At 38.3% G+C, this 25000-nt stretch overlaps 3 protein-coding genes across 6 annotated transcripts in view; 1 reads left to right on the top strand and 2 right to left on the bottom strand.

Annotated features, from left to right (window-relative positions):
- LOC137967665 (leucine-rich repeat-containing protein 46-like) overlaps positions 1-5211 on the bottom strand; it is a 13952-nt gene extending 8741 nt beyond the window's left edge. Inside the window, exons 1-6 of the mRNA XM_068814192.1 lie at positions 5064-5211; positions 4880-4958; positions 3886-3994; positions 3003-3049; positions 2240-2349; positions 1792-1861 (exon numbers count right to left, since the gene is read on the bottom strand). Coding sequence (XP_068670293.1) covers positions 1792-1861; positions 2240-2349; positions 3003-3049; positions 3886-3994; positions 4880-4958; positions 5064-5088 — 440 coding nt within the window. The 5' untranslated portion in view covers positions 5089-5211. The remainder of the gene's footprint in view (positions 1-1791; positions 1862-2239; positions 2350-3002; positions 3050-3885; positions 3995-4879; positions 4959-5063) is intronic.
- A 2778-nt stretch (positions 5212-7989) lies between these two features.
- On the bottom strand, positions 7990-16397 carry LOC137968062 (coenzyme Q-binding protein COQ10 homolog B, mitochondrial-like). Its single transcript, XM_068814689.1, has 6 exons — positions 16301-16397; positions 15999-16193; positions 13975-14167; positions 12543-12644; positions 11564-11723; positions 7990-9776 (listed from the first exon to the last, which is right to left on the bottom strand). The coding sequence occupies exons 1-6, from the start codon at positions 16372-16374 to the stop codon at positions 9763-9765; spliced, it is 738 nt and encodes a 245-aa protein (XP_068670790.1). The 5' UTR covers positions 16375-16397; the 3' UTR covers positions 7990-9762.
- A 37-nt stretch (positions 16398-16434) lies between these two features.
- LOC137968060 (uncharacterized) overlaps positions 16435-25000 on the top strand; it is a 12404-nt gene continuing 3838 nt past the window's right edge. The window contains exons 1-6 of one of the 4 annotated variants that reach the window (XM_068814682.1): positions 16435-16505; positions 16911-16947; positions 17530-17608; positions 18964-19089; positions 19875-22143; positions 23845-24027. In XM_068814682.1, the coding sequence (XP_068670783.1) occupies positions 16451-16505; positions 16911-16947; positions 17530-17608; positions 18964-19089; positions 19875-22143; positions 23845-24027 (2749 nt within the window). In that variant the 5' untranslated portion in view covers positions 16435-16450. Of the gene's footprint in view, positions 16506-16904; positions 16948-17442; positions 17609-18932; positions 19090-19874; positions 22144-23844; positions 24028-25000 lie in introns of those variants that run through there. The other 3 variants (XM_068814685.1, XM_068814684.1, XM_068814686.1) reach the window with 3 other exon arrangements.

The raw sequence follows: 25000 nt of genomic DNA on the forward strand, positions 1-25000 counted from the left end.
CCCAAAATATCAGTGAGTTTAATTTATAAGCTTTGGGAAAATTTAATAATAAAAATAATAATAATTGGCAGTGATAGTCACCCTATCCTTGCAGTATTGAGGACTGAATTGCGAAAGGGCGCAGCTCCCGATATCAGGCTGAAAGCATACAAAGGCACCTCTGGCTGCCACTATACAGTCCATGTTTGATGTCAGAGCACAGCACCACAGCTAGATGTTAATTAGCTGTGAGTCGATTTTGATGAGGGAGGAAAACCAGAGTACCTCAAGAAAAACCCTCAAGTCAGGTTGAGCTTTACTGAAACTCAGCCCACATGCAAACCGGGGCCAGAGTAGAACAACTGCTCACAGTGGTGGTGGGAGGCCTGATAGATAACCACTAAGCCACCTGACTCTTATTTTGTTATTTCTCAACTTTTGGGAATTTCACGATAGATATAAACCGCTTGCCCCACAGAGGGTTCCTTACTGAGGAGTAAAATTGTCTGAAGTTAGACAAGGCAAAATCTGTTGGTATCACTTTTAGGAGGGAAAGAGGTAAACGGAACAGATTTTGAGTGGATATTCTCGGTTTTCACATGACGTCACGACCGCCATGTTGGTGCCCCTAAACAAAGAAAAGGCGGCCATGTTGATGCCCCGACCAAATCCGGGAATTGAACTCTATTATTATGCAAACGCTTCCTTTTTTTTTCGTTGAAAATCATGGCTGTTGATCACGTGAGTGAAAACCAACAATAGGAGGTTTGCATGTGACGTCACCGCCGCCATGTTGGTGGACGAAAACAAAAGATCTCTCATTATCTTCTTTTGTTCGTCTACCAGAAGTCGTACATTTCTTTATTGTTATTAGTGTCTCTAGACATTGGTTGAATATGACCTATAGATGTGGTTGATTTCCTAGGTTTTAATATAATGGGGACCGTATCTGCGCACAAGGTTTTGAGGCCAACATTTTTCAAAGTGTGTGTGCGCATGTACTCGTAGTCGTTCTCCCATCTAAAGGTCCCGTTACATGTCACCAAGTTCTGTATATTTCATTAAACAGATATTGGGTGAGAATGTGCAAGTTGATCATAAAATCTACAACATCTGCCTGCCTGCCTTTTTTAACTCTAAAGTAGTGTCTAGTCTTCTAGCATTAGAGCACTAATTCGGGACACTGTAAACTAAAATCAACAAATTGATGCAAATCAAATCAAATGGTGGTTTTTGAGGAGAGGGGAAAAAACAGAGTACCTGGAGAAACCTCGTGGTGCAGAGTAGTAAGTAATCAAAATGTTGATTTTTGAAGTGAGAGGAAAACTGAAGTACCCAGAGAAAAACTTATCAGTGCAAAGTAGAGAACCAACAAACTCAACAAACTCAACCAACATGTGACGCCAAGTCTGGGAATCAAACCTGAGCCACATTGGTGAAAGGCAAGTACTCTCAAAACTGCGCCATCCCTGCACCCTATAACTTTTCAGTTATCTCAAGTAGCAAGGCCTCTCTCTGTTTCTATTAGCATTTAATTTTTTTATAAAACATATTTCTAAATGTTGTTGTTGTTAACTTAACTGGCCACGTGCTACATTGTGAATGAACAGGAGATCTAAAAAAAACAGTCATATAGGCTGGTTGCCAGAATCAATACGCAACAAAGCTTGTCATAAGACGGGCTTTTACAAATTTCTCTCCCTTCTCCTTTTTTTGTGATACATGGCTCTGGTGTGATTGCAAGAAGGAGATCCACTTGAATGTAGGGTAGGGTAAAACCCAGAGAGCAAGATAAAAAATAGATTAACTCACTTGTAGTTGGGTTGCTGAGTGCAAGAATTTCCTTTTAAATGTAAGAGAAGCAAGCTCGGTGGGAAGTCTCCTAAGGACAAAAACAAAAGAAAAGAAAATTTAAGTAAAACACGCTACTAACAGTAACCATGTTTGAGGAGTATCTTCAACTGGAAGAAGTGAAAAATTAAAAGAGAGCAAGCACAACAAGAGTGGGCTTATGCTTCCTCAATAGCCATGCTATTTTTCAGGTATCACAAACCTCTGACTGACATGCTAGACCCCTCTCTTTTGCCAACAAGGCACAGTTGGGTAAAATTGGATATTTAAAGCTTTCTCTCCTATTTCTCGAATTCCATAATTTAATGTTTGAACAGGGTTTTTTTTTGTAACCCTTGCTGTTGATGTCCATTTTGTGCTTTTTGGTATGACAAGGTTGGGTATCAAGTGACAGAAAAAAACCTCTAACCTGCATCAAAATCACTAATCTTGTTATCTGAAAGATCCAAAAACTGTAACTTTTTCAACACTAGGAGATTTTCCACTTTACTTATTTTGTTTCCAGCCACTGTCAGGAATCTGTTGGAAAGGGAACAAAATGAGAAATGGCACTCTTTCAACCTACTCAAGCTAAATTTAGCCAAGTTGAATTTTTTTTTACAATGCTTACAGGATTCACTATCTGTACGAAAACTACCGGTAATAGTTATTATAGTATTAATCATAACCATTACAATTTTCTCAGATTTGATTGGTGCATTAACAGCTTTATTTTTCACTAATTATTGTACAGGGTTGTAATTGGACAGTGAAATCGAACAGTTGGCTGTAATCGGACAGTTACATCAGGCAATCATATTAAGTGCACTCAGCTTTATCCACCAATCACAGAATTTAGCACAATAACCATAGCGACAACCACCTTCCCTACCAAACTGAGGATTTTCCAAAATGGACCAATTTTGTAACATTAGACAGTGAAAAAGGAATGCATTCAATGCAAATTGTAATGGTTATGATTAATTGGTAACAGGACTTTGTGTCGTCCAATTCGGCCTGTAATCATACTCATGCTTAAACAAATCAGACAATATTTGCTAATCACTGGTATTATTACAGACCAAATTGGACTCCACTCAGTCCGACTACCATTATTAATTAAGTTCCAAAAAAGAAAAATAGTTGAATATGGGTCAAGGTTACATTGATTTGGAGACAACATTATCACTTACTTCAGTCTGGGAAGGACTTCAAGATTTTCAAGTCTTGTTATTTCATTCTAGATAAAACCAATTTTTGTTTGTGAACCGTGCAATAAAATCAACACATTTTACATTAGTCCCCTTGTTTACAATAATAGTAGTTCATGAATCTTAATAGCTTGGCCCTGGTCCTATGGAGTTTCAAGAGCCCCTCTATAAGCTATTATCGTCCATCTTTTTTTTTCTACTTGGCACATCTGAGAACTCTGGGGGTTCTTGAGTTTCATTCCCACTCAGACCACTAACTTGGTAGTCTCCATTTAACGATTTGGACACCGGCAGCACTTTTCAACACCAACACCACTGACATCTCTGCCCCCTCTATGGCCTATTTTTATACTTTAGCCCTTGACAGTTGTTTTCTCGTTTGGTTTTCCCATGAAAGGTATTGAGCTACATAGTTCATTCTTTGCATTCATTTGGGATCACAAATCAGGCAGCTATAGCAAGACCTTTGAAATGAGTGAGGTCTATGAAAAGTAAAATGAAGTGCTAATCAGTAAAGCTTTAAAAAAATAATCTTTTATCTTCTCCCTGCTACCCACCACCTGTCACTCGCCACCTGTCACCTGTGGAAAAGTGCTGCTGTTCGGATGCACTTATTATAGGCAACAACTTGAAGACTGCATGCCTCCTTCTTGTTAGGGTTCTTAAACATTTTTCAAAATTTGGCCAATAAAAAACCCCTAAGGGGAACCACAAGTTTTAAATAATCTGTCATATTATATGTCAGAAAGGCCCTAAGCAGTAAAAAAATGTCACAACAGACAAAAACAAAATTTGTATCATATAATATTATTTCCTCTCTTTGAGCTAACTAGTTAGTTTATTGTAATAAAAGCTAAGTACTTACGTTCTGTAAGTATAAATTAGTGACAGGTCCAAGGCAATCTAAGTTGTCAATTTCAGTTATCCGCTCACGGTCTAGTCGGACATGACTTAACTTCAATATTTCAGCAGCACTATAGTCAAGAGTAAAATCATCATCAGAACACAAAGTCATTAAAGGCTCTCTCTCTTCGGTGGGAGAGAAGGAGAGGCTCTCATTCTACCCACCCCCAACCCCAGTACCTCGGAGAGCCCGCTCGCAGGCTATTAAAGGGGATGACCTAGACTTTTCATGCAATTGAAAAGATACCGGCAGCAGCAACTACTGAACCTGTGTTACTCCAGTTCTAAGTTAAACTCCTAAGGGCAAGAAAATTGTTCCAGATGTGATAATTTATCAGAGATTGGCAAATGGAGAGAGGATGAACGGCTGGTGGAATTGAGGCCAACATTGAATTTGGGTCAAGAGAACACAGGGGCACCTTTGAAAAGGACAAGCAGAGGTAGCGTGATGACTCATCATTTGGAATAAATATAAATCCAATGGCTTAGAGGCTATGCAATTCATCAAAGGTGGTAAAAAGAATACGGAAGGTATCTCTTTTGGTGGCTGTGCTACTCATAAAAGGCTTGTAAGTGACCGAACAGACACTGAGCCACCAACAACAGGCAATCCTTCTTCTTCTTAAGAGGTCAGCTGCCCTCCTTGTAAAATGAATCAGGATACATCAGGTGCTGTCTTTTCTGCTACAGTTAATTCTGATGTCTGTGGTCTGGGTGTTCCACCACCCAAAAAATATATATATGAGAGGTAAGGGGCAACTTCACAATTCAGGGTCACCACATGCAAATTACTCTGGAGCTTTTGAAAAACGAAACACAAAACAATAAGCACTTTTGTCATTCAATTCTTTAGTTATGCCAAAAGTTTATAGTTTCAATTTCTATTCTTTCTTCGAAATGCAACTATTAACTATTCTTAAGCAGGCACTGGAAATCGGTCTATCGGTACAACTTACATATCATCTGATGATTTTTCTATCTTTTTGTCCAAGTTTCGTTTCGCAATTAAGGAGACCGAAATTTTCTGACACTTTGCTGCAACAAAACGTAAATACATAATAAGCCGATAGCGAAAGCCTTTAAAATAAAGGAAAATTAGAACCTCTCAGCAAGGTTTTCAAGGAAACCCAAAAAACTTACTTTCCCTCCCAATGAAACTTTCCATTTCTTTTGCAGTGCTAAAAATATGGTGTGTGAAAGTTTATAGCAAGTTGTTAGGTCCGCTGTGTATACAATGCTTGGTAGCCATGCCTTTCATCCAACAGCTGGGGCCCGTTTCTCGAAAGTCCCGAAACTTTACGGGCCATTTTTAGGTGTCACAATTCCCTTTGTATCTGAAGAACGGAGAGAATTTAAGTCGTCAAACTTCACAGTTATTTTTCTTTCTCTTACCTTGAAAACAGGTTAAAAGATCCGCTTTCCAAAACAAGCGGTTGGCAGTTTTATAAATGGCTTTTCTGGCCCGAAAAGTTTTCGGGACTTTCGAGAAACGGGTTCCTGTCCCCTATTTTATTGCGGGAGACAGAGGAGCCGCATTTCCAATTTGGTCAAATGACATTTTCGCAGCGTCAACAAGGAACTATTTCAAAAAAAGAAATAGTAGTTTCGTTTCCGGAATGGTAAGGGCAGGAGAAAAGATAAAATACTGTAGTGTGGGTCACTCGGCCTGTCTATTGAAACTCGCAGTTAGTAATATATTAAAACTACACCTCACTTTGATCGGATACGGCGCGACAGGAAATTTTCAGAATAACTACAAGAGCTAACATCTTCGCGACATAACATTTACAGCAAAAATTCATAGCATGCACAGATGCATAACTAAATATAAAATATTTAAAGAAACACTAATTTAAAAGAAAAGCGGCAATACAAAATGCAGCCTTGGATTCTCATTTTAAAACCTGTTGACTCAGTGGTACGGAAGAAAATCAGGTAGCGCATTCCACATCTTGGCTGATAAGTACAGTGAGAAAAAGAATTAAGACCATAACTGGTTGTTTCCGGGTTTATTGAGGAACAGACTACAATTTCCGGAAAGATCATACTAAGAAGAAGACCGGAGAGAAAACAATATTTTTCACATACAGTAGCAGGAAAATCATTAAAAAACAGACTTTTATACAGTAATGAGAAGAAATTATGAATGAGCTTACTAGTATTGCATAGAGATGTAGACTTTGACGTTAGTGGTAAGAGAACAGGTAATCTGCAAATATAAGTCTCGTTATTCTCTTATTTACATTGTGCGGTTCCTTTGACACGAGGATTAGAGCGAAAAAAAGCACAAATTTGTCGCGAGTTTTCTACGACAAAAACTTGTTCAGAAATCAAAAGTGTACGTTAACTGCACACAACAGGGCTACTGCTTAGGCTTGAAATCGTCTTCTCACTTTTTCCTCCGGCAGCCTAGCCTCGTGCCTCTCAAGTTGCCTCGTTCATGCCAAAAAAAGGATTCTGGGTAATTCTGCCATTCCACGACATGGGAAGACCCTCGATTCTCATTTCGGAGATTTTTTTCTTGTCGGGCCACCCAGTCCTACCAGCAAAATACAGCATCGATTGAAGTTTTTAGCTTTCAAAACTTGCCCAATTTCTATCGGTAGGTCCTGGAATTCGTCCTCAGAAAGCCAGGGAAGCCGATTAACACTAATCCCAGATTAAAAATTAACTAAGCAGTTTATTTCTCTACTACCAAACGTTGTTCAATGCTGATATTTGACAAAATCTTACATTAGAAGAAGTCAATCTTGCATAACAAAAATAAGCAAAGGAACTTTCACCAAAAAGTTGGAAATATGAAACCAAAGTTTACGCTAATCCTGGATTAAGTTAATCGGCTTTCGAACAATCGGGCCCAGAAAGACAACTTCATTTGTGTACCACCATGTTTACAACAGAGCATTTTAGGCGTCCCAGTCTGCATGAAGCCATCTCTCACCTCACCGTTACGTTCATGCTTATAGAATCAACTGAAATGTCAATTCCTTGTGAAAACCAGCATATTTTTTCGGTATCGTACGTATCCTAGAGCAAGAACATTTACGCATGCGCTGACGAAATTTTTGCACAAAGGAGAAACACGCAGTACGTCCAGACATGGCGCTGGAGTGTCGTACCAAACGAGACATCCCGGGATTTTGGCCTTACGATCGCTTTTGGAAGCAGTTGGCACTTCGCTGCTTTCAGATACCGACCTTCCGTCCGGTACGGCATTGAGGGAGGGAAATGTCGGCCCCTAATCCATATGAGACAGATCCCACTCCTACTCACAGCTCCAAACCGACCTTGTCAATTTACCATAAGTTTCTGATGGCTTTAATATTCACCGGAAAAGTCATTTTATTTCTCATATGGTAAGCACTGTAGTCGCAGATTACGAAGTGTATGCACGCGCCCTCCTAAAGGTACCATACATACATGCATAAACTTATATTTCATCTCGAATTTCAGAATAACTGGAAGAGCTAACATCTTCGAGAAATTATTTAATCTACGCATTTGTACTACCCCCTGAAACCTACCAATATTCTAGGCACAAAGACACTACTTAGCAGGGTAGTGACAGAAAAAAAAAGGAAAAATTCAACTCATAATCTGACCTGGATTGCCACATATGGCAACCCAGTAAAAAGGACCTTGTATCATGCATCGTTCCTTTAAAAACTGAATGAATTTACCACATATCTGCAGCTCACTCTGAAAAACATGGAGGTTTGCATAGCAGATAGCAAAATGCAAGGCAACCTCTCCCACTTTTCCATTCATTGGTCGGGTAATGAACACCTGACTGTAAAGCAAGGTATGTAATTTAAAGAACCTTAAAAGGTCATGTGATCAGCTGCTGTGTTTACAAGCAAAAATGCAATTTTTTCATAAAAGTAAATTTCAATTCGCAGAGTTTAGTTTAGTGCACCAACATGCCGCTTCCAGAACACTACCAACAAATTTTCAAGAAATCTTAAGAATATTTACTGTATGGGGTTGGGCGTTCACTACTGAAGTATCATATCTGCAGTGATTGTCTCCAAGAATAAACAACACCAGACAATAATCAGGCAATAGCAATGTTTGAAAGATCAGTTTATTACGAAAAATATGGTCAAGCCGCATTGTGTATCCCCCAGGTGTGACCTCTCAGCTCTAAGTTACAAGGGAAGGGAGCCTGCCAGCCATGAAAATACACCATAAAATAATTACTATATAACAGTACAAAGACTGCTCATAATTCCATTTCATTAATTCTGACATATCACAGGATGATTACAAAGATGTGCAACATAAGTCATGGAGGAATTTTAAGAGTACTGCTAGTTGAAAATATTGGCAAATATGGTTGTTATATTGGAGGAAAGTAATAAGGTTCATCCTACAGTTAAAACCTGAAAAGCAATTAACTAAGTGGGCCATGAAGCTTATTCCAAAATGGCCTCCATTTTAGTAATCTTTTGTTTCCATGAAAATTGGCCCTTACAGCCTCGCTTTCAAACGTAAAATTCAAAAGAATATTTAACCTTGAACGAGGCTATAAGGGCCAATTTGCATGGAAACAAAGGAATACTAAAATGGTGGCCATTTTGGAATAAGGTGTATAACTGTGTGGTATCAACACTTAAAAGATGGATAATATCAAATGATTGAGTTTTTCCATCGCACAATTTTCTATTTTCAAATAACAATAATAATAATAATAATAATAATAATGAGTTACTATAACATTACTAATAAATTATTATTATCATTAAGGTGACTCATACATACCAGTACTCCTGTGAGGTAGCGGGTGGTCTTTTTGATAATTCTTTTTTTTTGTGTGGTATTACGGTAATTTATTGAGAGATACTGGAAAATGAAACTAGGGGTCCCTGACACCCAAGAAATAAGAGCCAGAGGAGTTTTTTTAGTTTCACTTGCATTTTGAAAAAACACACATGAAATTATATGGCACCTAGATGCTTTCCTGGCCTTTCCCTTGCTGCTAAAAGTTACATGATTAAAAAAAAAATTTCAAAAGTCTTTGTCATCAGACCACATAACGTTAAAAACTGGGGACTACCTGTTCCCTGTGACAATATCAACCAACAGGAATTAATCACAGATTTTCACATAATGTCATGACAGCCATGTAAGTGTTCTAAACTAATCTTTCAGGAATTGATGTCAATATGGTCGGTCACTGGTCGTGTGAATGAAAACTGAGAATTACACCCACACTTTCCCCCCAAAAAACAAGCAGGCTCTAAAATAAACGGCAATGCAGCCTCAACTTTTTTTGAAGGGCATTGTTGATTCAATTATCATACACTATAAAATGTTAAGAGCAATATTATTTTTGCAATCAGTATAAATAAACTGGTGATGGTCCTGCCATGGTTTATACACCTTTGTCCTTCATGTGAAAACTTAAAGCCTTGAAACAATAAAACTAAGTCATTCAATTTGTAGGAAATTTGGTTAACAAGTTTCCTGTTCAATAGCCAAAAAACTACTCTTTCCACAGTCACCAAACAAAGCAGGTGCTGCTTATTAACTATGTAACAAACAAATACTAGCTTGATTTCTGAACCTTAATCACTCCGTAACAGAAGACAAAAAAAAACCATAGTATTGTAGTCAGCTTGAGAGTGAATGAATATTCTTCTTTCTCAGTTATTGCATAAATTTTTGAAAAATGTTAACATAATACAAAATTTACAGATAAATATTCCATGATTCAGAGCTGTTAACTTTGCATTATCTGGTTAGCTATGATTTCTATTAAATATATGAAGTCGTAGATTGATTATCTATTGTAAATTACTTGAAGGGTGGTATACATTGAGCAATTTTTTTCCTTATGTCATCTGGGGAATCCTGGAAGAAAAGAAATTAAAATGGCTGTCAAAAGTAATGACAAATACGCAACAAAGGTAACATCTCTTTAGGGAAATGTTTCTTTTTGTAAACAAAAAATGTAAAATTAATGTAATTTGTTTACCCATGGGACACCTTTAGAGCGCACAGGAACTTCTTCAACATATGTTTGTGCAATCTGGATTGAATGGGAATTTGACAGTGTTGCTGTTTCTGGATAGGGGAAAACCAGAGTACCCAGAGAAAAACCTCTCAGAGCAAGGAGAGAGCAAACAAAAAACTCAACCCACATATGACACTGGGAATGGGAATTGAACCCAGGCCACAATGGTGGGAGGCGAGTGCTCTCACCACTAAGGCCACCCCTGTTCCCCTTGGTAGTAAGGATAGACAAATAAATTGGTGACCCAGTTGTTTACATTTTAAATGGGAATACTATATAAACAAATGGTTCAGAACTGCAGTGGCAGGATGCAAGGAAATCAGTAGTTATTTGTAATGCACAGTACAGTTAAAATCATTCCTGCCAAAGATAAATCCAGCCAGTAGCGAGAACAGGATTTGAACCTGGTGCAAACCAATGCAAATCCATACATGAAGTGAAAGTTACAGAGATCGTCAATTGAAAGTCAGATTAAAGCAACTTAAGCAGCTGCAAGCAAACCTGAAAAATATACTATTTTCATATATTCTAAAATCAGAGTGTACAACAATAACGACATAACTTTTACAGATGAATAAGATCAATATTAAACGGAAGGTCAGCAACAATTCAACAAACCTCAAGTCCCTATTATTAAGGAAATCTTGAATAAAATAAAAAGAACCTGAAGGGTATGGGCATCACTAAATTCAGGCCTTCCGATAGGGTGCGACAAGAAAACAGAAATTTATTGTGTGAACTTTTCAAAACAGATTATGGGACAAGGAAGCAATATTGTGTGAAAAATTATGCAAACTGTGCAACTTTATCCTGAGCTATTTTAAGCTTGTTTTACTAGGTTTCAGAGTAAGATGACCAATTTTGTGTTGAGCACAATAAAGACAATTTGAACATTAGGGAACAATAATTAAGCATCTATGCTTAAATTGATTTAAAAAGACAAATCAGGTAAGTAGACTGTCACCCATGCGAGGTTTTATCCATGAACTTGGCTCAACAAAACTGGGTAGGAAGCACAGTCAAACTACATACTGTGTACATACGAAAATAACTGGTAGTTTCTTGCACATTGTTAGCAGCTTGATTTAAGCTTTATGTACTGTACAGTAAATTGCTGTTCCTATCACAAATTTGGCGGAAGATGGCATCATGTCTTCTGATTCGAAGACAGAGCGGGTGTTAAACTACGATATTTGAAATAAGTTGCAGATCTTCTGCTGCTGAACATTTTGTTTTTGTTCACATATATATCAGTAATTCTGATTTGGAAGCTTGAAGAGGATTTGTTTGCACTGTGCCAATAGGCAACTCTTTTTGATTGAACTGAACTAGCACCAGGCCTCGAAAGTGTAGGATACCAGCACCTCGAACTTGATTGTCTACAAAAACGAAGAGTCCACAGGTTTCCAAAGGTAAATCATCTTTAAAATGACACATAGATCAAGGTTTTTGAAAAAAATAACATGTATTTTAGTTTATTTCGTCAAATTTGTGAGTTATTTCATAAATTGTGTGATCGTATGTGATTTGAGGTCGATAATTGTGTGAAATCGTGTTGTCATTTTGCAGCAAATGTCATGATCTTTTTTAATAAAGAGTGAATTTAAGGCATTGTTATTCATACCAGCAGCTTCTGTCCTGGATTTGCTTGCATCATGAAGATGACCAGGTCCATAGAGATAGTAACACCTCTTTTCAAATGCTTTCACCATTTTTTTCACCACCTCATCAAAAAACATAGTAGACAGCTTGGAATGGAGAACAGATCTAAATTCAAACTCAATCTGCAAAACAGACATTCAAACTAAGTCTTGACAACAAATTATCACTCAAAAGGCCAAAAGGGCTCAGTGATTATTTCCCTACAATCTTATAACACCAAGGGGATTATTTCACGATAATTACGAGCTGGAAAGACATTTCAGTGACTCATTGGTCAATATCAAGTACCGGTAAGTGTTTTAGCTTGAGACAATGCAATAAATGTTTGATCTTCATTAAGAATTCTGCAATTCACTACTTGCACAATCCCATAATACACCTCTATTACCCTCCAAAACTTTTGCACAACCATTGTTTGCAATTTCTCCTGGGACACGAAAATGTCCAAAGAGAAGTCGAAAACAATGCCTATGCAGATTTTTTGGGGGTAAAAGAGGTGTATAATGGGATTTGTGCAAGTAGTGAATGGCTATTTTTTTAACGCATGACTGCACCAAGATATGGTTGAATCCGTGACCAGTCGGAGCACAAATTATTTCTTTCTGAATCCATAATCATTGCAGCAAATTATGCAAAGATACGTTTTTTTCATTAGAAGGTCAACCACAGATGGCATATACTAAGAAGGACCAGACAGGTTATTTTGCAAAATGCTCATCTTGGAACAAGAACTGTTAGATTTCCTTTGATGTCGAATAAAGCTTCACTTAGGTTGTCACAAAATTGCACTTTATTTGAGTGGCTTTTAATCTTCTTGCTCAAGAAATGGCTTTAAACCAAACAAGCAGCTATGTTACTCAAGATACAGGGTCTTGATAATATATTACACAATAAGTCATGCATTCTTATAAATACTCTCATCTTGCTGTTACATAACTTACAAAAAAATCCAGTGTACAAGTATTGGGATTTCCAGGATAACCAGGACTAAATTTCCAAATGGTTTTCATGTAGGTAAACATCTCTCCATCTGTGCATTCAGCCTGTAATTTTCAGAGTTGATACATACTCATTTAAAAAATGAGCAAGATATTTTTTGTAGAAAAAAGAACAATACTGGCAAAATAATGACAAACTCCTGCTGCAGGTTCTAATTAAAAATCATCGCACAAGTATTTCATGCATGCAGTTTCATGATAGAAAATACACAACAGTTGAAAACATTGTCGCAATTGAGCAGCAACTTAACTTGCGACGAGAGGTTGTAAAAAAAAATCAAAGGCATGAACAGGGCCTTGGACTTTTTCCAGAAAAACCCGGTGTCACAGCTTCCCAAAAACTGGAACGTCATTCAGGCCTCCTAATACGTGCGAATAGGAACCTTTACACTTGAGCCACAATTGAACTCAACAACAACAACACCAGACCTCACATGATCTCCATGTTGCTTACCACAGGAAGGTGGTGAGCAACATGGAGATCAGGTGTTACCAAAATTTTATTTTTGATCACAATTTTAACTAAAAAAAAAACCATAATGTACAGTAGGGGCTGATGAAACCTGGTTGGTAAAAGGTTTATCTCTCTTGATCTCTAAGGGTGCGTTTTTTTTTTTTTTTTGGAAAATCCAACAATGGATTTGTGATCTCAGATCAATGGATTCTTCAGCGCCAAAAAACATGAAATCTGGAAAAGGATTATTTGCCATGACAATGCAAACGAACAAACAAACCCAGAGTTGCATACAATTTAGAAAAAAAATGAAAGTTTACTGGTTTGTTTTGGAGCAATTTCTCAATGAAAATGCCACCAAGGAAAAAAATACCATAGCGATTGATAAGCAGTAATGACATGCTAAGGTACAAATAGATTACAGAGGGTATTTTTGCAGTTTACTTTTTGGATGTAGGAAAAGTACTAACAATACTATTGCTGTAAAGAAACTTTTAGTGTAATTTCTGGTGTGAATTTTGAAGGAAACCTTACTACTATCGACCTATTCGTATCATTGATTGTACGGTAAAAATGGCATGAGAAAAACAATTGGGCTTAACTGTCATGCATGGTAAATTGTATGGTTACCATCGCTGTGGTGTATCATTTTTGCATGGAAACCCACTTGTCAAAAAATACTTTTTTCACATCCTTTTCCAAAACAAACACTTAGGGTAAGTGGTGAATCTCAAAAATCCGGATTTAGATTTGATCCGAAGCATCCTCCTCGAGTGTGAAATTAGTTTGGATTCATGATCCGTTTTTAGATTTTGCCACAAAAGCACAAAATCTGTTTTTGGATTCAAGAATCTGTTTTTGGATTTTCCCAAAAAAAAACGCACCATAAGTAAAGAAATATCACTTGTAACATAGACCTACCTTTACCAAGTTAGGTGCAACAAGAGTCACTGAAGAGTTATACTTTTCCACAAGAGGGGGGAAGCCAACAGCTAATTTTGCCTTGACGTATCCTGGTTTGCGATTTAAAACAACAGAATCCCTGCACCATGGAACAAAGTGCTTGTAATCATCCACATCTGATACAACTGCATACATGTCCTCCATTGAATAACTTAAAGCAGAAAGAAACAAAATTCAATGATAAATGAACAATAACAATTAATTTTGCATTAAACATACAGAGTAATTACATGCCAAAAATATTAAAATTCCAACTAGCATGATCTGGTTAAGGTTTGTCCTAATGAACCTTTGACCCATAGGTTCAGATAATGGTATTTACAGTAGTTTTAGGCTATCTAGGTTGTTTAACTGGCTCTTATTTTCACAAAAGATAACTACTCTGCGATATGGTATATCTGATTTCCTCTGATGAGGACACTGATACCTTTATATTTCATAATCATGAAAAATACATTTTGAATGAGATCCTTGCAGTTTAAAGGGCAATCTGTTCCAGTCGCCTGAAATTTCAAGGTCATTTCTAAATTTAAGAACCTGTTTGTTTTTAAGGCTAACCTGATTCTTCTTAAAAGGAAATTTTTAGCCTAACAGGTTCTTAAATTCTAGGTTCTTATATACAGGTGTTTACTGTAGTACAGTCGAACCTCGATTATCTGGACTCGTTGGGACTAGACGAAATAGTCCGGATAATCGAGGGTCCGGATAATCGAGAATATGAATATTAGTGAGGAACAAAAACTGATTACATTAAGAAAGCGACATTTAATCGTGAAACAAAACATTTGCAAATCGTTTGGAAAACAATATTTTCCATTTTGGAGCGCTGCTATATTTTGCTTTTTGAAAGAGAAACAAACTCGCGTTTACTTTACTTTTCAACGCTGTAGTTTTAAAAAGCATATGGCTACGGATCTTGATGATAACTAATAAATATTCATGACAAAATTGGGACTAGAGAAAAAGTCCGGATAATCGAGAAATCCGGATAATCGAGGTCCGTATAATCGAGGTTCGACTGTACTGTTATTATGTGCAATGTGTGTCCAATCCTTCTCAGATTACAGATTACAGATTGCAGATTACAAAAAAGCACATTTACAAATCTGGCATTAAGAGGATGTTTTAATAAATGATAAACAAATTGAACTGGATTTGCTAGCAACCAAGTCTTGTCTGGCTCAGAGATTTAGTTTTCAATGATCAGTGTTTGGGCTTTTCATACCAGAGGGTAATAGGCAAGAGAATCAAACAGCGACAACTCTCAGGGTCATGGACGACCTTGTGCAGCGTCCTGAGACTGGTGCACGGACAGTAACAGTTTTCTCTGTTCTTGCACCTCAGGACCTGAACATGGACTGAAATCAGCAACTTGACGTAATCAATCCACTGGTTCCTGTGCACCTCCAGGCTGTAGAGGCGGCAGCTACCAGGGACTTTAACCAAAGCAGGGAGGCCAGATTCCCCAGTAGGAAAGAATACCAGCAAGATCACCAAGGTGCTACTTCCCTTGTCGCTTTCCTCAAATGCTGAGACCAAAATTTCTACTTTTCAATCCAAGTTGTTCTTCTTCTTCCATATTATGCTGCCTCCGCTGTGGGGCAGTTTGGTTTAAATTATCAATTACCACAAGTCATCAGTGACAGGGTATCGAGAAAAGGAGAACTGAGGCAAACTTGAAGTATATTCTTACTTATATAAGGCTTAAGTTTTCCTTTGTTACTGTCACTGTACCAAAAGTACGAAAATGTACACACTTACTTTACTTTAATTAATCAAGCATTAATAACATTAATTTCTTTCTCTCCGAATGTGGTAAAATAAACCATTTATAAAGAGTCTCGGACTGCTGATTCGTTATGACTTTGGCAAACCCCGCTACTTTATAATGACTAATTACGAGTTTCTAAAGCAACTAAAGACACGTAAGTGCAACATACGAAAAATACCATCAGATCTCAAAGAAAGCGCTTTCTGCTCACCCAAGTATTCGTCTCTCTGAATATTTTTTCCGTCGAGACGTATTCAGTGGATATGGAATTATCGACCCTAGTAACGTCCTCTTTTGTATCATACATGTTTGTGGCTTGTTCGATTCCTGACAGTTGTGATTGTTATCCCTCGGGCTTGAAAGCGACTCAAAACCAGGAGAACACCGGCGAAAGAGTCGCAAAGATCTGGAAAAAGTTAAACAATTTATCGCCATCATATACACACACTCTGAAAACTGAAAGGCAAGATAAGACCTTGTACATATCGAAAATAATCCTTTCTTTCCAAATACCTTTTAGCTTGCAAGATTGCAAGCGAATGCCGGAATAGCGGTAAACTTTTCGTTCGAGCTGCCACCGCAGCCATTTCTCAACAAACGACTATTACGGATATTTCGTCATCTGATTAATTTCCGATAGCCAGGTTACTAAGCAAAACAAACATGGCGGACGTAGCAATGAAAAATAGCAACAATTTTTTGGTGGCAAGCGCTCTTGGTATGTAGAAACGACACAAAAAACGGATATCTAAAGAGTGCAAAACTTTTCCTCTTTTTCCTGTAGAGAAAAAAGGCAATTTAATCCCTTGGCTGTACCCACCTTTATTTTAATGCAGAAAAAATCCTGCATCATGTCATACAAACATACGTAAACGTACATACATTATACATATATGTAAAACTAATTGGGGACACATTTAAAACTAATTAACCTTAAATACAATAAAACATATATAAAAGCTGGAAATTTACTCTATTCAAACTATGTACACTTTTATACTTTAAAACTAATTAGTACTATTAGTATTCTCCTCATTCATGTTAAAAATATTCGCAATATAGTTCACAATAATAAGACTTTTTATACTATACTTACCTATAGGATTATTTTTTCCTCCTTTAGCTTCATGTGTAAAAACGCTATTAGGTCCGCAACAAAGGTAAGTTAACTTTTAAAATTATGATCAGCTTAGGTAATAACTCTTGAGAAATAGTTAAGTACTTAATAGACCTTTTAATTTGTTTATGTCTTTCACCGCCATTTTGGATGACACAAACAGTAGTCTTTCTAGATATAGGTCTCATGAGCTCTTTTTTGTCAAATTACCTTTGTCATAGGTGTCTCTTAAAAACCATGTGTAGGAAAAGAAATATCTCCTAGAGTCCATAAGCCTGATTTTTCACACATTCACTAACTCAAACTTTTTTTGTGACTTGTTAACCCCTTTGCAAACTGTGACTGAATGACCCAAATCATTTACAGACACACAAATTAACATATACCAGTAATTTAATGAAGCAAGAAAAAGGCACCAGATAAAAACTCTAAGAAGTAGTATTAAAGTGGTGTATCTGTACTTGATATTATTTCATTTAATTTCAAAATTTTGTCAATGGTGAGTGGCAATCTAATGCTAAATCTATTCATTTGTCAGTGTCACTGGCTAATCATGGATAATGAACAGGCCTCCTACTTAGTAAACGGATGATGATGCTGTTAATTGAAAGTTTACATTTCACAGTTTAAAGTTCATTTCATGTCAAGGAGATACTGTTATTTGCAGTAGTGCTTCTAAGCTGTTGCAGTTTATGGACATCAAGGTACCAGGCATTACAACATTTGTTTAGAGCATAGACCATTGCTTGAAGGCTTTCTCTTATAGACAGAATACCTCCTGCCATGTGCCAATTTTTTAAGGTCAAAGTCAGTAATTTGTTTAGCTTAACATGACAATGTATGATTAGAGTAAACTCAGAGTCACTCAAAGTGTGTACAAAAAGAGCTTTTTTCAACCTTCACGGAGTGGAGACTAAAAACTAGCAATAACAAGCTCTTCTGAGACTGGGTACTAATAAAGATGTCAATATGGCGGACAGTGTTTGTTATAGGGAAAAGCTTTCAAACTGATACTTTCTGTATGGCATCTTATTATAATTAAAAAGTAAGTATTCTGTGTTGCTGGACAGAGGTGGAGCTTCACTTAATCCATACCTTCAAGCACGCAGCCCAGGTGTTGGACGTGAGTCAGCCAACATATTTGTAGAGTATTGCCTGACGTGTTGGTATTGTGTCGGTGATGCACTTGTGATAAGTTAGCCAACATGTTGGCAGACGTGTTGACCAACATGTCAGTGGGATCGGATTTGTTACCATTACTGCATGTATTATACAACACTTTGATGAACAATGAACAAACATCAGCATTCATTTTCTTTGTTTACCGGTATTTCTTTGATACAAGACATTTTAACAAAGAACATCAAATGAAATTTTTTTGTTAATTAGGAAATCTGTATCAGATTTACGGATATTGATCAGTAAAATATGTCGCCACTCTCTCAAATGTAGTCTTCGTTTAGGCTCTCTGCCACACTCTCAAGTCTGTTCCGCATTCCCCCTGGGAGGGGGGGCTAATTGCGATGTGCCACTGGATGGGGTCACATTCTCACGTCTGGATTGACTATAAGGGGGTTGCATTTTCAACAGAGTTCCCAACAGTCACTAGAATAACTAGATTGCAAATTGTCGGGATTTTGGGGGTAAGAAAATTCTGGCTAGTGGGATTTAAAAATGGGAAGATGCAGGGTAAAAAAAGTTGTTGCAGAAAGAACTGTAGCGCTGTTGATTTATTATTTACTAGTCACATTACATTCCGTTTTGAACTTACTATTTAAAAGCTTTATGTAAGGTTTATGCATAACAGAAAGTGACTAAAAATTACATTTACCCAAAAGTGACCAAGATGGGGTCTATAATTGGCCATAAAATAGACTATAAAGGGGTAGGGATTCTGAGAGACCAGCGGCACATACCCAGCGAAAATTGACCCAAGTACCCACCCCTTCCCCCACTTATTCCTCCCTGGGTGTGGGCTCCTTTCCTGAACAGTGACCAGTAATTATTGAGCCTAATATTATGAATCAGTTCAACAGTTTTACTTCAAATCCCTTTGAAGCATCCAGCAGGGTTTATCATCAATGACGCCTGTCAAGGACAGAGCAAGAAATATGGAACAAACTGCAAAACACTTGTCTGTATGGCCGGTTTCTGGAGCAAAGGAGTACAAGACTTGCAGCATCAGGTTTGTAGCCTTTGGCAGTCTCTCCGGGTTTAACTTGACTGCCTCTTAACCATAAAGTCTGACGTGTGTTTCTTGAGAGTCAATCAAGTCACAGGTTCCATAAGTCATTCTGTATTTTTTTAAAAGCATTCCAATGCATGAACCTTTGTAGTTTCTCAATTTCATTTTTAAGGACGGTGCCTACTATTGTTATTGCGCATATGTTCTGCGCATCTCGAGATACGCGGTTTTCCCATCGGTGATGCTTACTAATACAGGGATATTTTTGCGCGGTTTAAAACTATCCGGAAAAAGTAGATCTTAGTAAGTGTCCTTGGCATCCAAAAAGAAAATTGGGGGTAACCAAGCATTTTTGAGAGGTAATTAAGCTTCAATTTGAGAAAGAACGCCATACATTGCTTTGTATTTTAAAGCTTTTTACAAATATTATTCATGAATTATCTTTGAAAAATGCGTGGTTACCCCCAATTTTCTTTTCGGATTCCAATAACACTTGTTAAGATCTACCTTTCCTGCATAATCACATACATGGGCAAAAATATCTTTAATTAGTAGGCACCGTCCTTAAGAGCAGAAATGTTTTAGGGACTTTAAAATGACACAAAATTCATAAAATTAAAAAGAACCGAGCCCAAGAACTCAACTAGCAAGTGCGGTGCCTTTCAGCCACACTTTCACTTAACCTCTGGTTTTCTGTCATCAAATAGCTTGATAATATTTCATCTTCTGATTAGTCAGTAGTATATGTTTTTTTTTTATGTTCTGCTGCAATCATTCCTTTTCAGGGTGTTCCTATGACAGTTATTGCGCACCTTTTTGAGCAAGCCCTTGAAGTATGTGAGGATGTTTTGCAAGGAATGTCACTTCCACTAGCAGAAGCCTTGCAAAATCACATTTCAGTAAAAACATTTGGCGGTGAAATTGTTGACACGGACACGACTTCAGTGTTTCAATCCTCAGTCCTTGATGATGAGGATGAAACTGCTGCTTCTGCTGTTGTTGATGATTGTGTTAAGGATGATGGTGATGTATCATGGTATTTTGATGGGGTTGATGATCATATCTCAGGGTGTAATGGTCACATTGCATGGAACAACTTTCAATTTCCTGAGGTTGACAAAGGGACCAGTATCCCACAGACCACAAGGTTGGTGCCCGTCGTTGAATCAGGCTCCTCTGTGGCTTCATTCAAGAGCTTCCAACAAGAAATGGAAAGTTTTAAAACAGGGGAAGATTTTTCTGCTGTAATTGGGAGAACTAGGGACGTAACTGACGGCAAAAAGGAACATAAAACCCGCATGTTTGGACCAAATAGAAAGAGCGATGGGGGTGTTATAGACCATATTCCCCAGTTTGCAGTATCATCATTAGCGTCGATGAAATTGGAAGGTCATTCTTCATGGAGTGGGAAGATTGTCAATGGAGAAGGAGAAGAAGAAGAAGAAGAGGAATTTGAGGCTTCTTTTTTAGATGCCCTTACGAGTTACACCAAGGAAAAGGAGGATCCTTGTCACCAGGGAATTTTGTTCGAAAAACAAACATCGAAAAAGGAAAGTCTTCACGACACAGTTAGAAAAAATAAATTGTCTTCTGTGTTTGTACAGGAAAGAGACGATGACACGAAGAACGTCATAAGTGAGACTACCGCTTGTTATAAGACGGACACCTTTAAGAGTTCCCTCGGGAAAATAATGAATTCAAAGAATTTATCTTCTTCTAATGACAACGAAAAAGAAGTAACTGACAAATTGCTGTCTTCTCTTTCGGAGAAACTGAAGCCTAAGAACAAGGAGGCTCGTAGAGAAGCAAGGCTCTCTGAAATATTCAAGGGGAGCAGACACTTTGTGAAAACTCCTAACAAAGCGATGACAGCAACCGGATCACTTTTGTCTCAAACGCCTCTCTCAACGCACGACCACACCTCAGATATATGCCACAAAGAAGGTTATAGGAGGACAGGAATTAGTCAAAGTGATTTGCTGGATTCATCATTCACAAAAACTACGCTGGCGGAAAAATTGGAACCTTGTTATGCAAGTAAAACCAGTTCGAAAGACAGGAAAACTTCAGGTCAAGCTGAAAATCCAAATTTGGAAAGTACTTTATTGGGTGCAGAGGGTAGAATCAGATTTCGTGATCGAAGACGCTTCTTGCCCAGTAGAACGAAGGAAACAACATCAGATTTGACAAGTGCAAGTGTGCTGGAGAAAACATCATCAACGGATATGACAGACCGTTACTCTACTGTTTTTCAATCAAAAGATGACACGAAGTTAATGGACAGAAATTTGCAGGTGCTTTCAAAGTTAGGAAAGTTTTTATCACATGGGAAAGAACAAGAAATGAATCTTGCCATTGAAGTTGTCAAAAACCTTTTTCGCTGCTCAGGGAAAACTGTTCTTGAAGAGTTTAACATTTGTTTAAATATGATTCACGCCGAGCTGATTCTTGGACCACCAAGTTCCTTCTCCCGAGTTATCAACGGTTTGTTGTTGGAAAACACTTCCGATTCTCAAAGTAAAGCTACGAGACGTAATTCATGTGATACTAAAGATCAGCGTTTAATCGCACTGGTTAATGGTGACGTAACTAAATCATTTCGTCATGCGGGCCTCTACGAAGAATTACATATGTACAAAATTATTGACAGCAAAAAAGAGTTCGAAGAATCCGTTTTGTTCAATCAAGAAAATGACTGGTGTCATCGTATCACAGGAACTCTCGCAGACCTTAATATTGGGGTTCTTATCGCGAAGGGAACTGTTGAGGTCTCGATAATAGATTTCTGTTTGTCATACAATATTATCGTGCTACAAAATGTTGTTTACCCTAAACTACAACTTCTGTCTTTTGCAACTGGGGCAAAGCTGGTGACATATGTTACCGATTTAAGGGAGCAAGATGTCGGAGGACCCGTTACCATAGAAACTTGGGAATCGGGCTGGGCGCCTTCGACTGTGCTACGAAGAAAGGAAACAGTGGTCGGTGATGGGGTGAAGAGATGTCGATATGTAGTTGTCAGAGATGAAATTAGAGACAAATCAGGTGATGAAGGTGAGCTTGCTGTTGCTTTTGTCATTTTAAACGCTTTTAAATGACTGGCAGGTAAAAAAGCAAATTTTTAACTATTAATCAAGGTCACTTCCATTCTCGTTCCCACATTCCATCGTTTCTCTTAGCCGGCGGGGCCTTCGGACGAGAACACGAAGGGCTTCGGAGACCCCAGATTCTGAGACTTCCGGAGTTCATTTATGAGTCGTCAATAGCATTAAACATGGCGGCGCTCAGAAGCATTTACACTCGAAGAGTCTCCATGTGAAGCTTTAAGTGACATCAACTTAGAGAATGTGTCCCTTCGTGTCGCACAGAAAAGCAATAAGTAATATCGTAGTTTTAAACAAAGACACTCTGATCATTTTACCCACCAGCCGCGCCAAATCGGCTTCTTCTACTTCCGGTTCAAGATTTTATTTTTCGCGAGCTAACCAATGAAAAAATTGTAATTTCCTATGTCTCTAGAGCCCTTCGTTTTCTCGTGCGAAGGCCTCACCGGCAAAGAGGAAAGATGGGACATGGGAATGAGAATGGGTCACTTCAATTCCAGTGTCAAACACATCCATTCAGACAAAATTCGTGCTAAAGTTTTGTACTTTATACTCTTAGCGTTGGCATGTTCAATAGACCTTATTGGAGTTGAGCCTGCAGGCACATTTAAAACTACATGCAAAAGAGGCTTAAGGGTCAATTCGATACAAAATGACCAATTAGCCTCGTTCATGTGGCAAAACCGCTGATAACTCCGATAAGGGCTATTACTGACATCTTTTTGTGTTCTAATAAACTCTTAATTCAATCTCAATTTTGACGCTTTCACGCTCGACAGTAAGTTGAAGCCATCGTTCTCTACAGTATTGACTCGTGAACGCTCAGAAAATCCCTCGCAAATACGCTGGGTGGTTTTCGTCATGATGATAACTGATTACGATTCACCCATTTACCTGCCTTTTCCAAATTTACAGCCGGAAATCGCGTTGAGAACCGGCGGTACTTATACAAAGATGCGTAAAGTTTTACCAACAATCCGCTGTGCGGGGACCATCATGATTGGGCGTGGTTGTCATGCTGTTCCAGAGCATGAGATAAGATACGAGAAACCTGCGACATCCAACCTCTTCTGGGATGACGAGAACCGTAGCATTAGTCGTGGCCGCTGGGCTTAACTCTGAAGAGTATCATTAGGAATTATTCTGGTTTGGTTGGTTTGGAACTAGCTGAGGCTTGCTGCGCCTCGTGAGTCCACAACATTTTGACCACTGTGATGACGAATATCGTTGTCGATAAGAGTACAGTCAACGCTGAACCACTTTCGATTTGTTTTTTTACCACAATATTCAACGCCAAAGAAAGTTTTTTTTATTTCAGAGCGTGACCAAAATCATGACACGAAGAAAGAGCAAGCGTTGTCTATAACTTTCTCGCAATATGATTGGGTTATTTCCCAAAATGGGCGTTCCTGATTGGCTATTACATTGCGTGACAAATTGACGCGAGCATGACGTGTACAGCGTTGTCTAGACTCTTATCGACAACTGCAAATTAGCCGATCAGATTGCGAGATTACAAGCAATCATCACCACCGAAAGAAGACGGGTTTCGTTCAGATCATTTGTACTCTCCCAGTCAAGTTAAATAGCCATAACCTTAGATGGTTTTAGTTTGCCGAGACTTATCCATGTTTTGTTTTTTTTTCTTCAGACTTCATCAGCCCTCTTCAAACGGTGCTTCTTTGTGGTCCAAGTGAGAATCTCCTCGATACCGCGGAAGAAAGGTTCTGGAATTCGATTTACCGTGTAAGGAACGCCCTCCATGGTGACCGCGTTTTACCTGGGGCGGGTTCTCCTGAAATAGCTTGTATTCGACGACTGAATGAGTTGGCAGGTGGGTTTGTTGTATAACTTCATTGTGCCTCTCTCCTCCGCAAAGGCTCCTTTACACGAAAATAAACGAAGCAAATTAGAAAGAAGGAAAAAAGAAACAAGCGCGAGGGACGACGGGATTAGGGTGAACGAAGACTCTTTCTCCTCCTTTCCCAGTGTCCCCCGCGCTACTAAATTTCGCTCTCTCTCTCTCCCCCCCCCCCCCCCTTCCCCTCTCCCCCTTTCAATACTCCGCTCTGCATCGTGAATAGACCATATTCGTATTCTCGGTATTGGACTGGAACTAGCTTGCAATGGAGGCTAATGCGGGGGAATCTTTTCAAGTGCAAATACTTTCTAATATATTCCCCCGCATTAGCCTCCATTGCAAGCTAGTTGCAGTCCAATACCGAGAATACGAATATGGTCTATTGAAGGATGAAGGAGGCCTCTGTGTTGGAGACAGGCATTGTGCTGCTTGAATGTTCGTCCAATCGAACGAGTGAAAAAAGAATGATATATTTTTTTTCGGATACAGACTGTATTTCTTTTTTTTGTGCCTTGATTCTTTTTTTGAACTCTGATAACGTAGCCTTACAATAACCCTCTGTTACAGTATCAGTCACTCATTTCTGATCGAACAAAACGAAAATTTGAACTTAATTATCTAGAAATCTAAGACTTAAAGCGTTTAAGACACTCACCAACTGTAGAGAATTTGGGAAGTGAGATTTATAGGGGTACTTCCCGCAAAAAAACTACTTCTGTAGATTTTAGTCAATTTGGCAGAATATAAGCGTTTTTTCCATAAAACGATGGACACCGACCCAGATTCGCTCCCGTCACTTTCATATCGCAACGATGACGTAAACTGAAGTAAGACAAGGAAAATCAAAAAGGAAACTTCTGTTTATAAGCGCAGACAGGAGCCCATCTGGAGCGTGCAACTTCCATACAGCGTCTGTGAAACGGCGTTTTCACAAGTAGGTTTATTT

This window comes from Montipora foliosa, chromosome 8 (genome assembly GCF_036669935.1).
Source record: "Montipora foliosa isolate CH-2021 chromosome 8, ASM3666993v2, whole genome shotgun sequence".
Taxonomy (NCBI): domain Eukaryota; kingdom Metazoa; phylum Cnidaria; class Anthozoa; order Scleractinia; family Acroporidae; genus Montipora; species Montipora foliosa.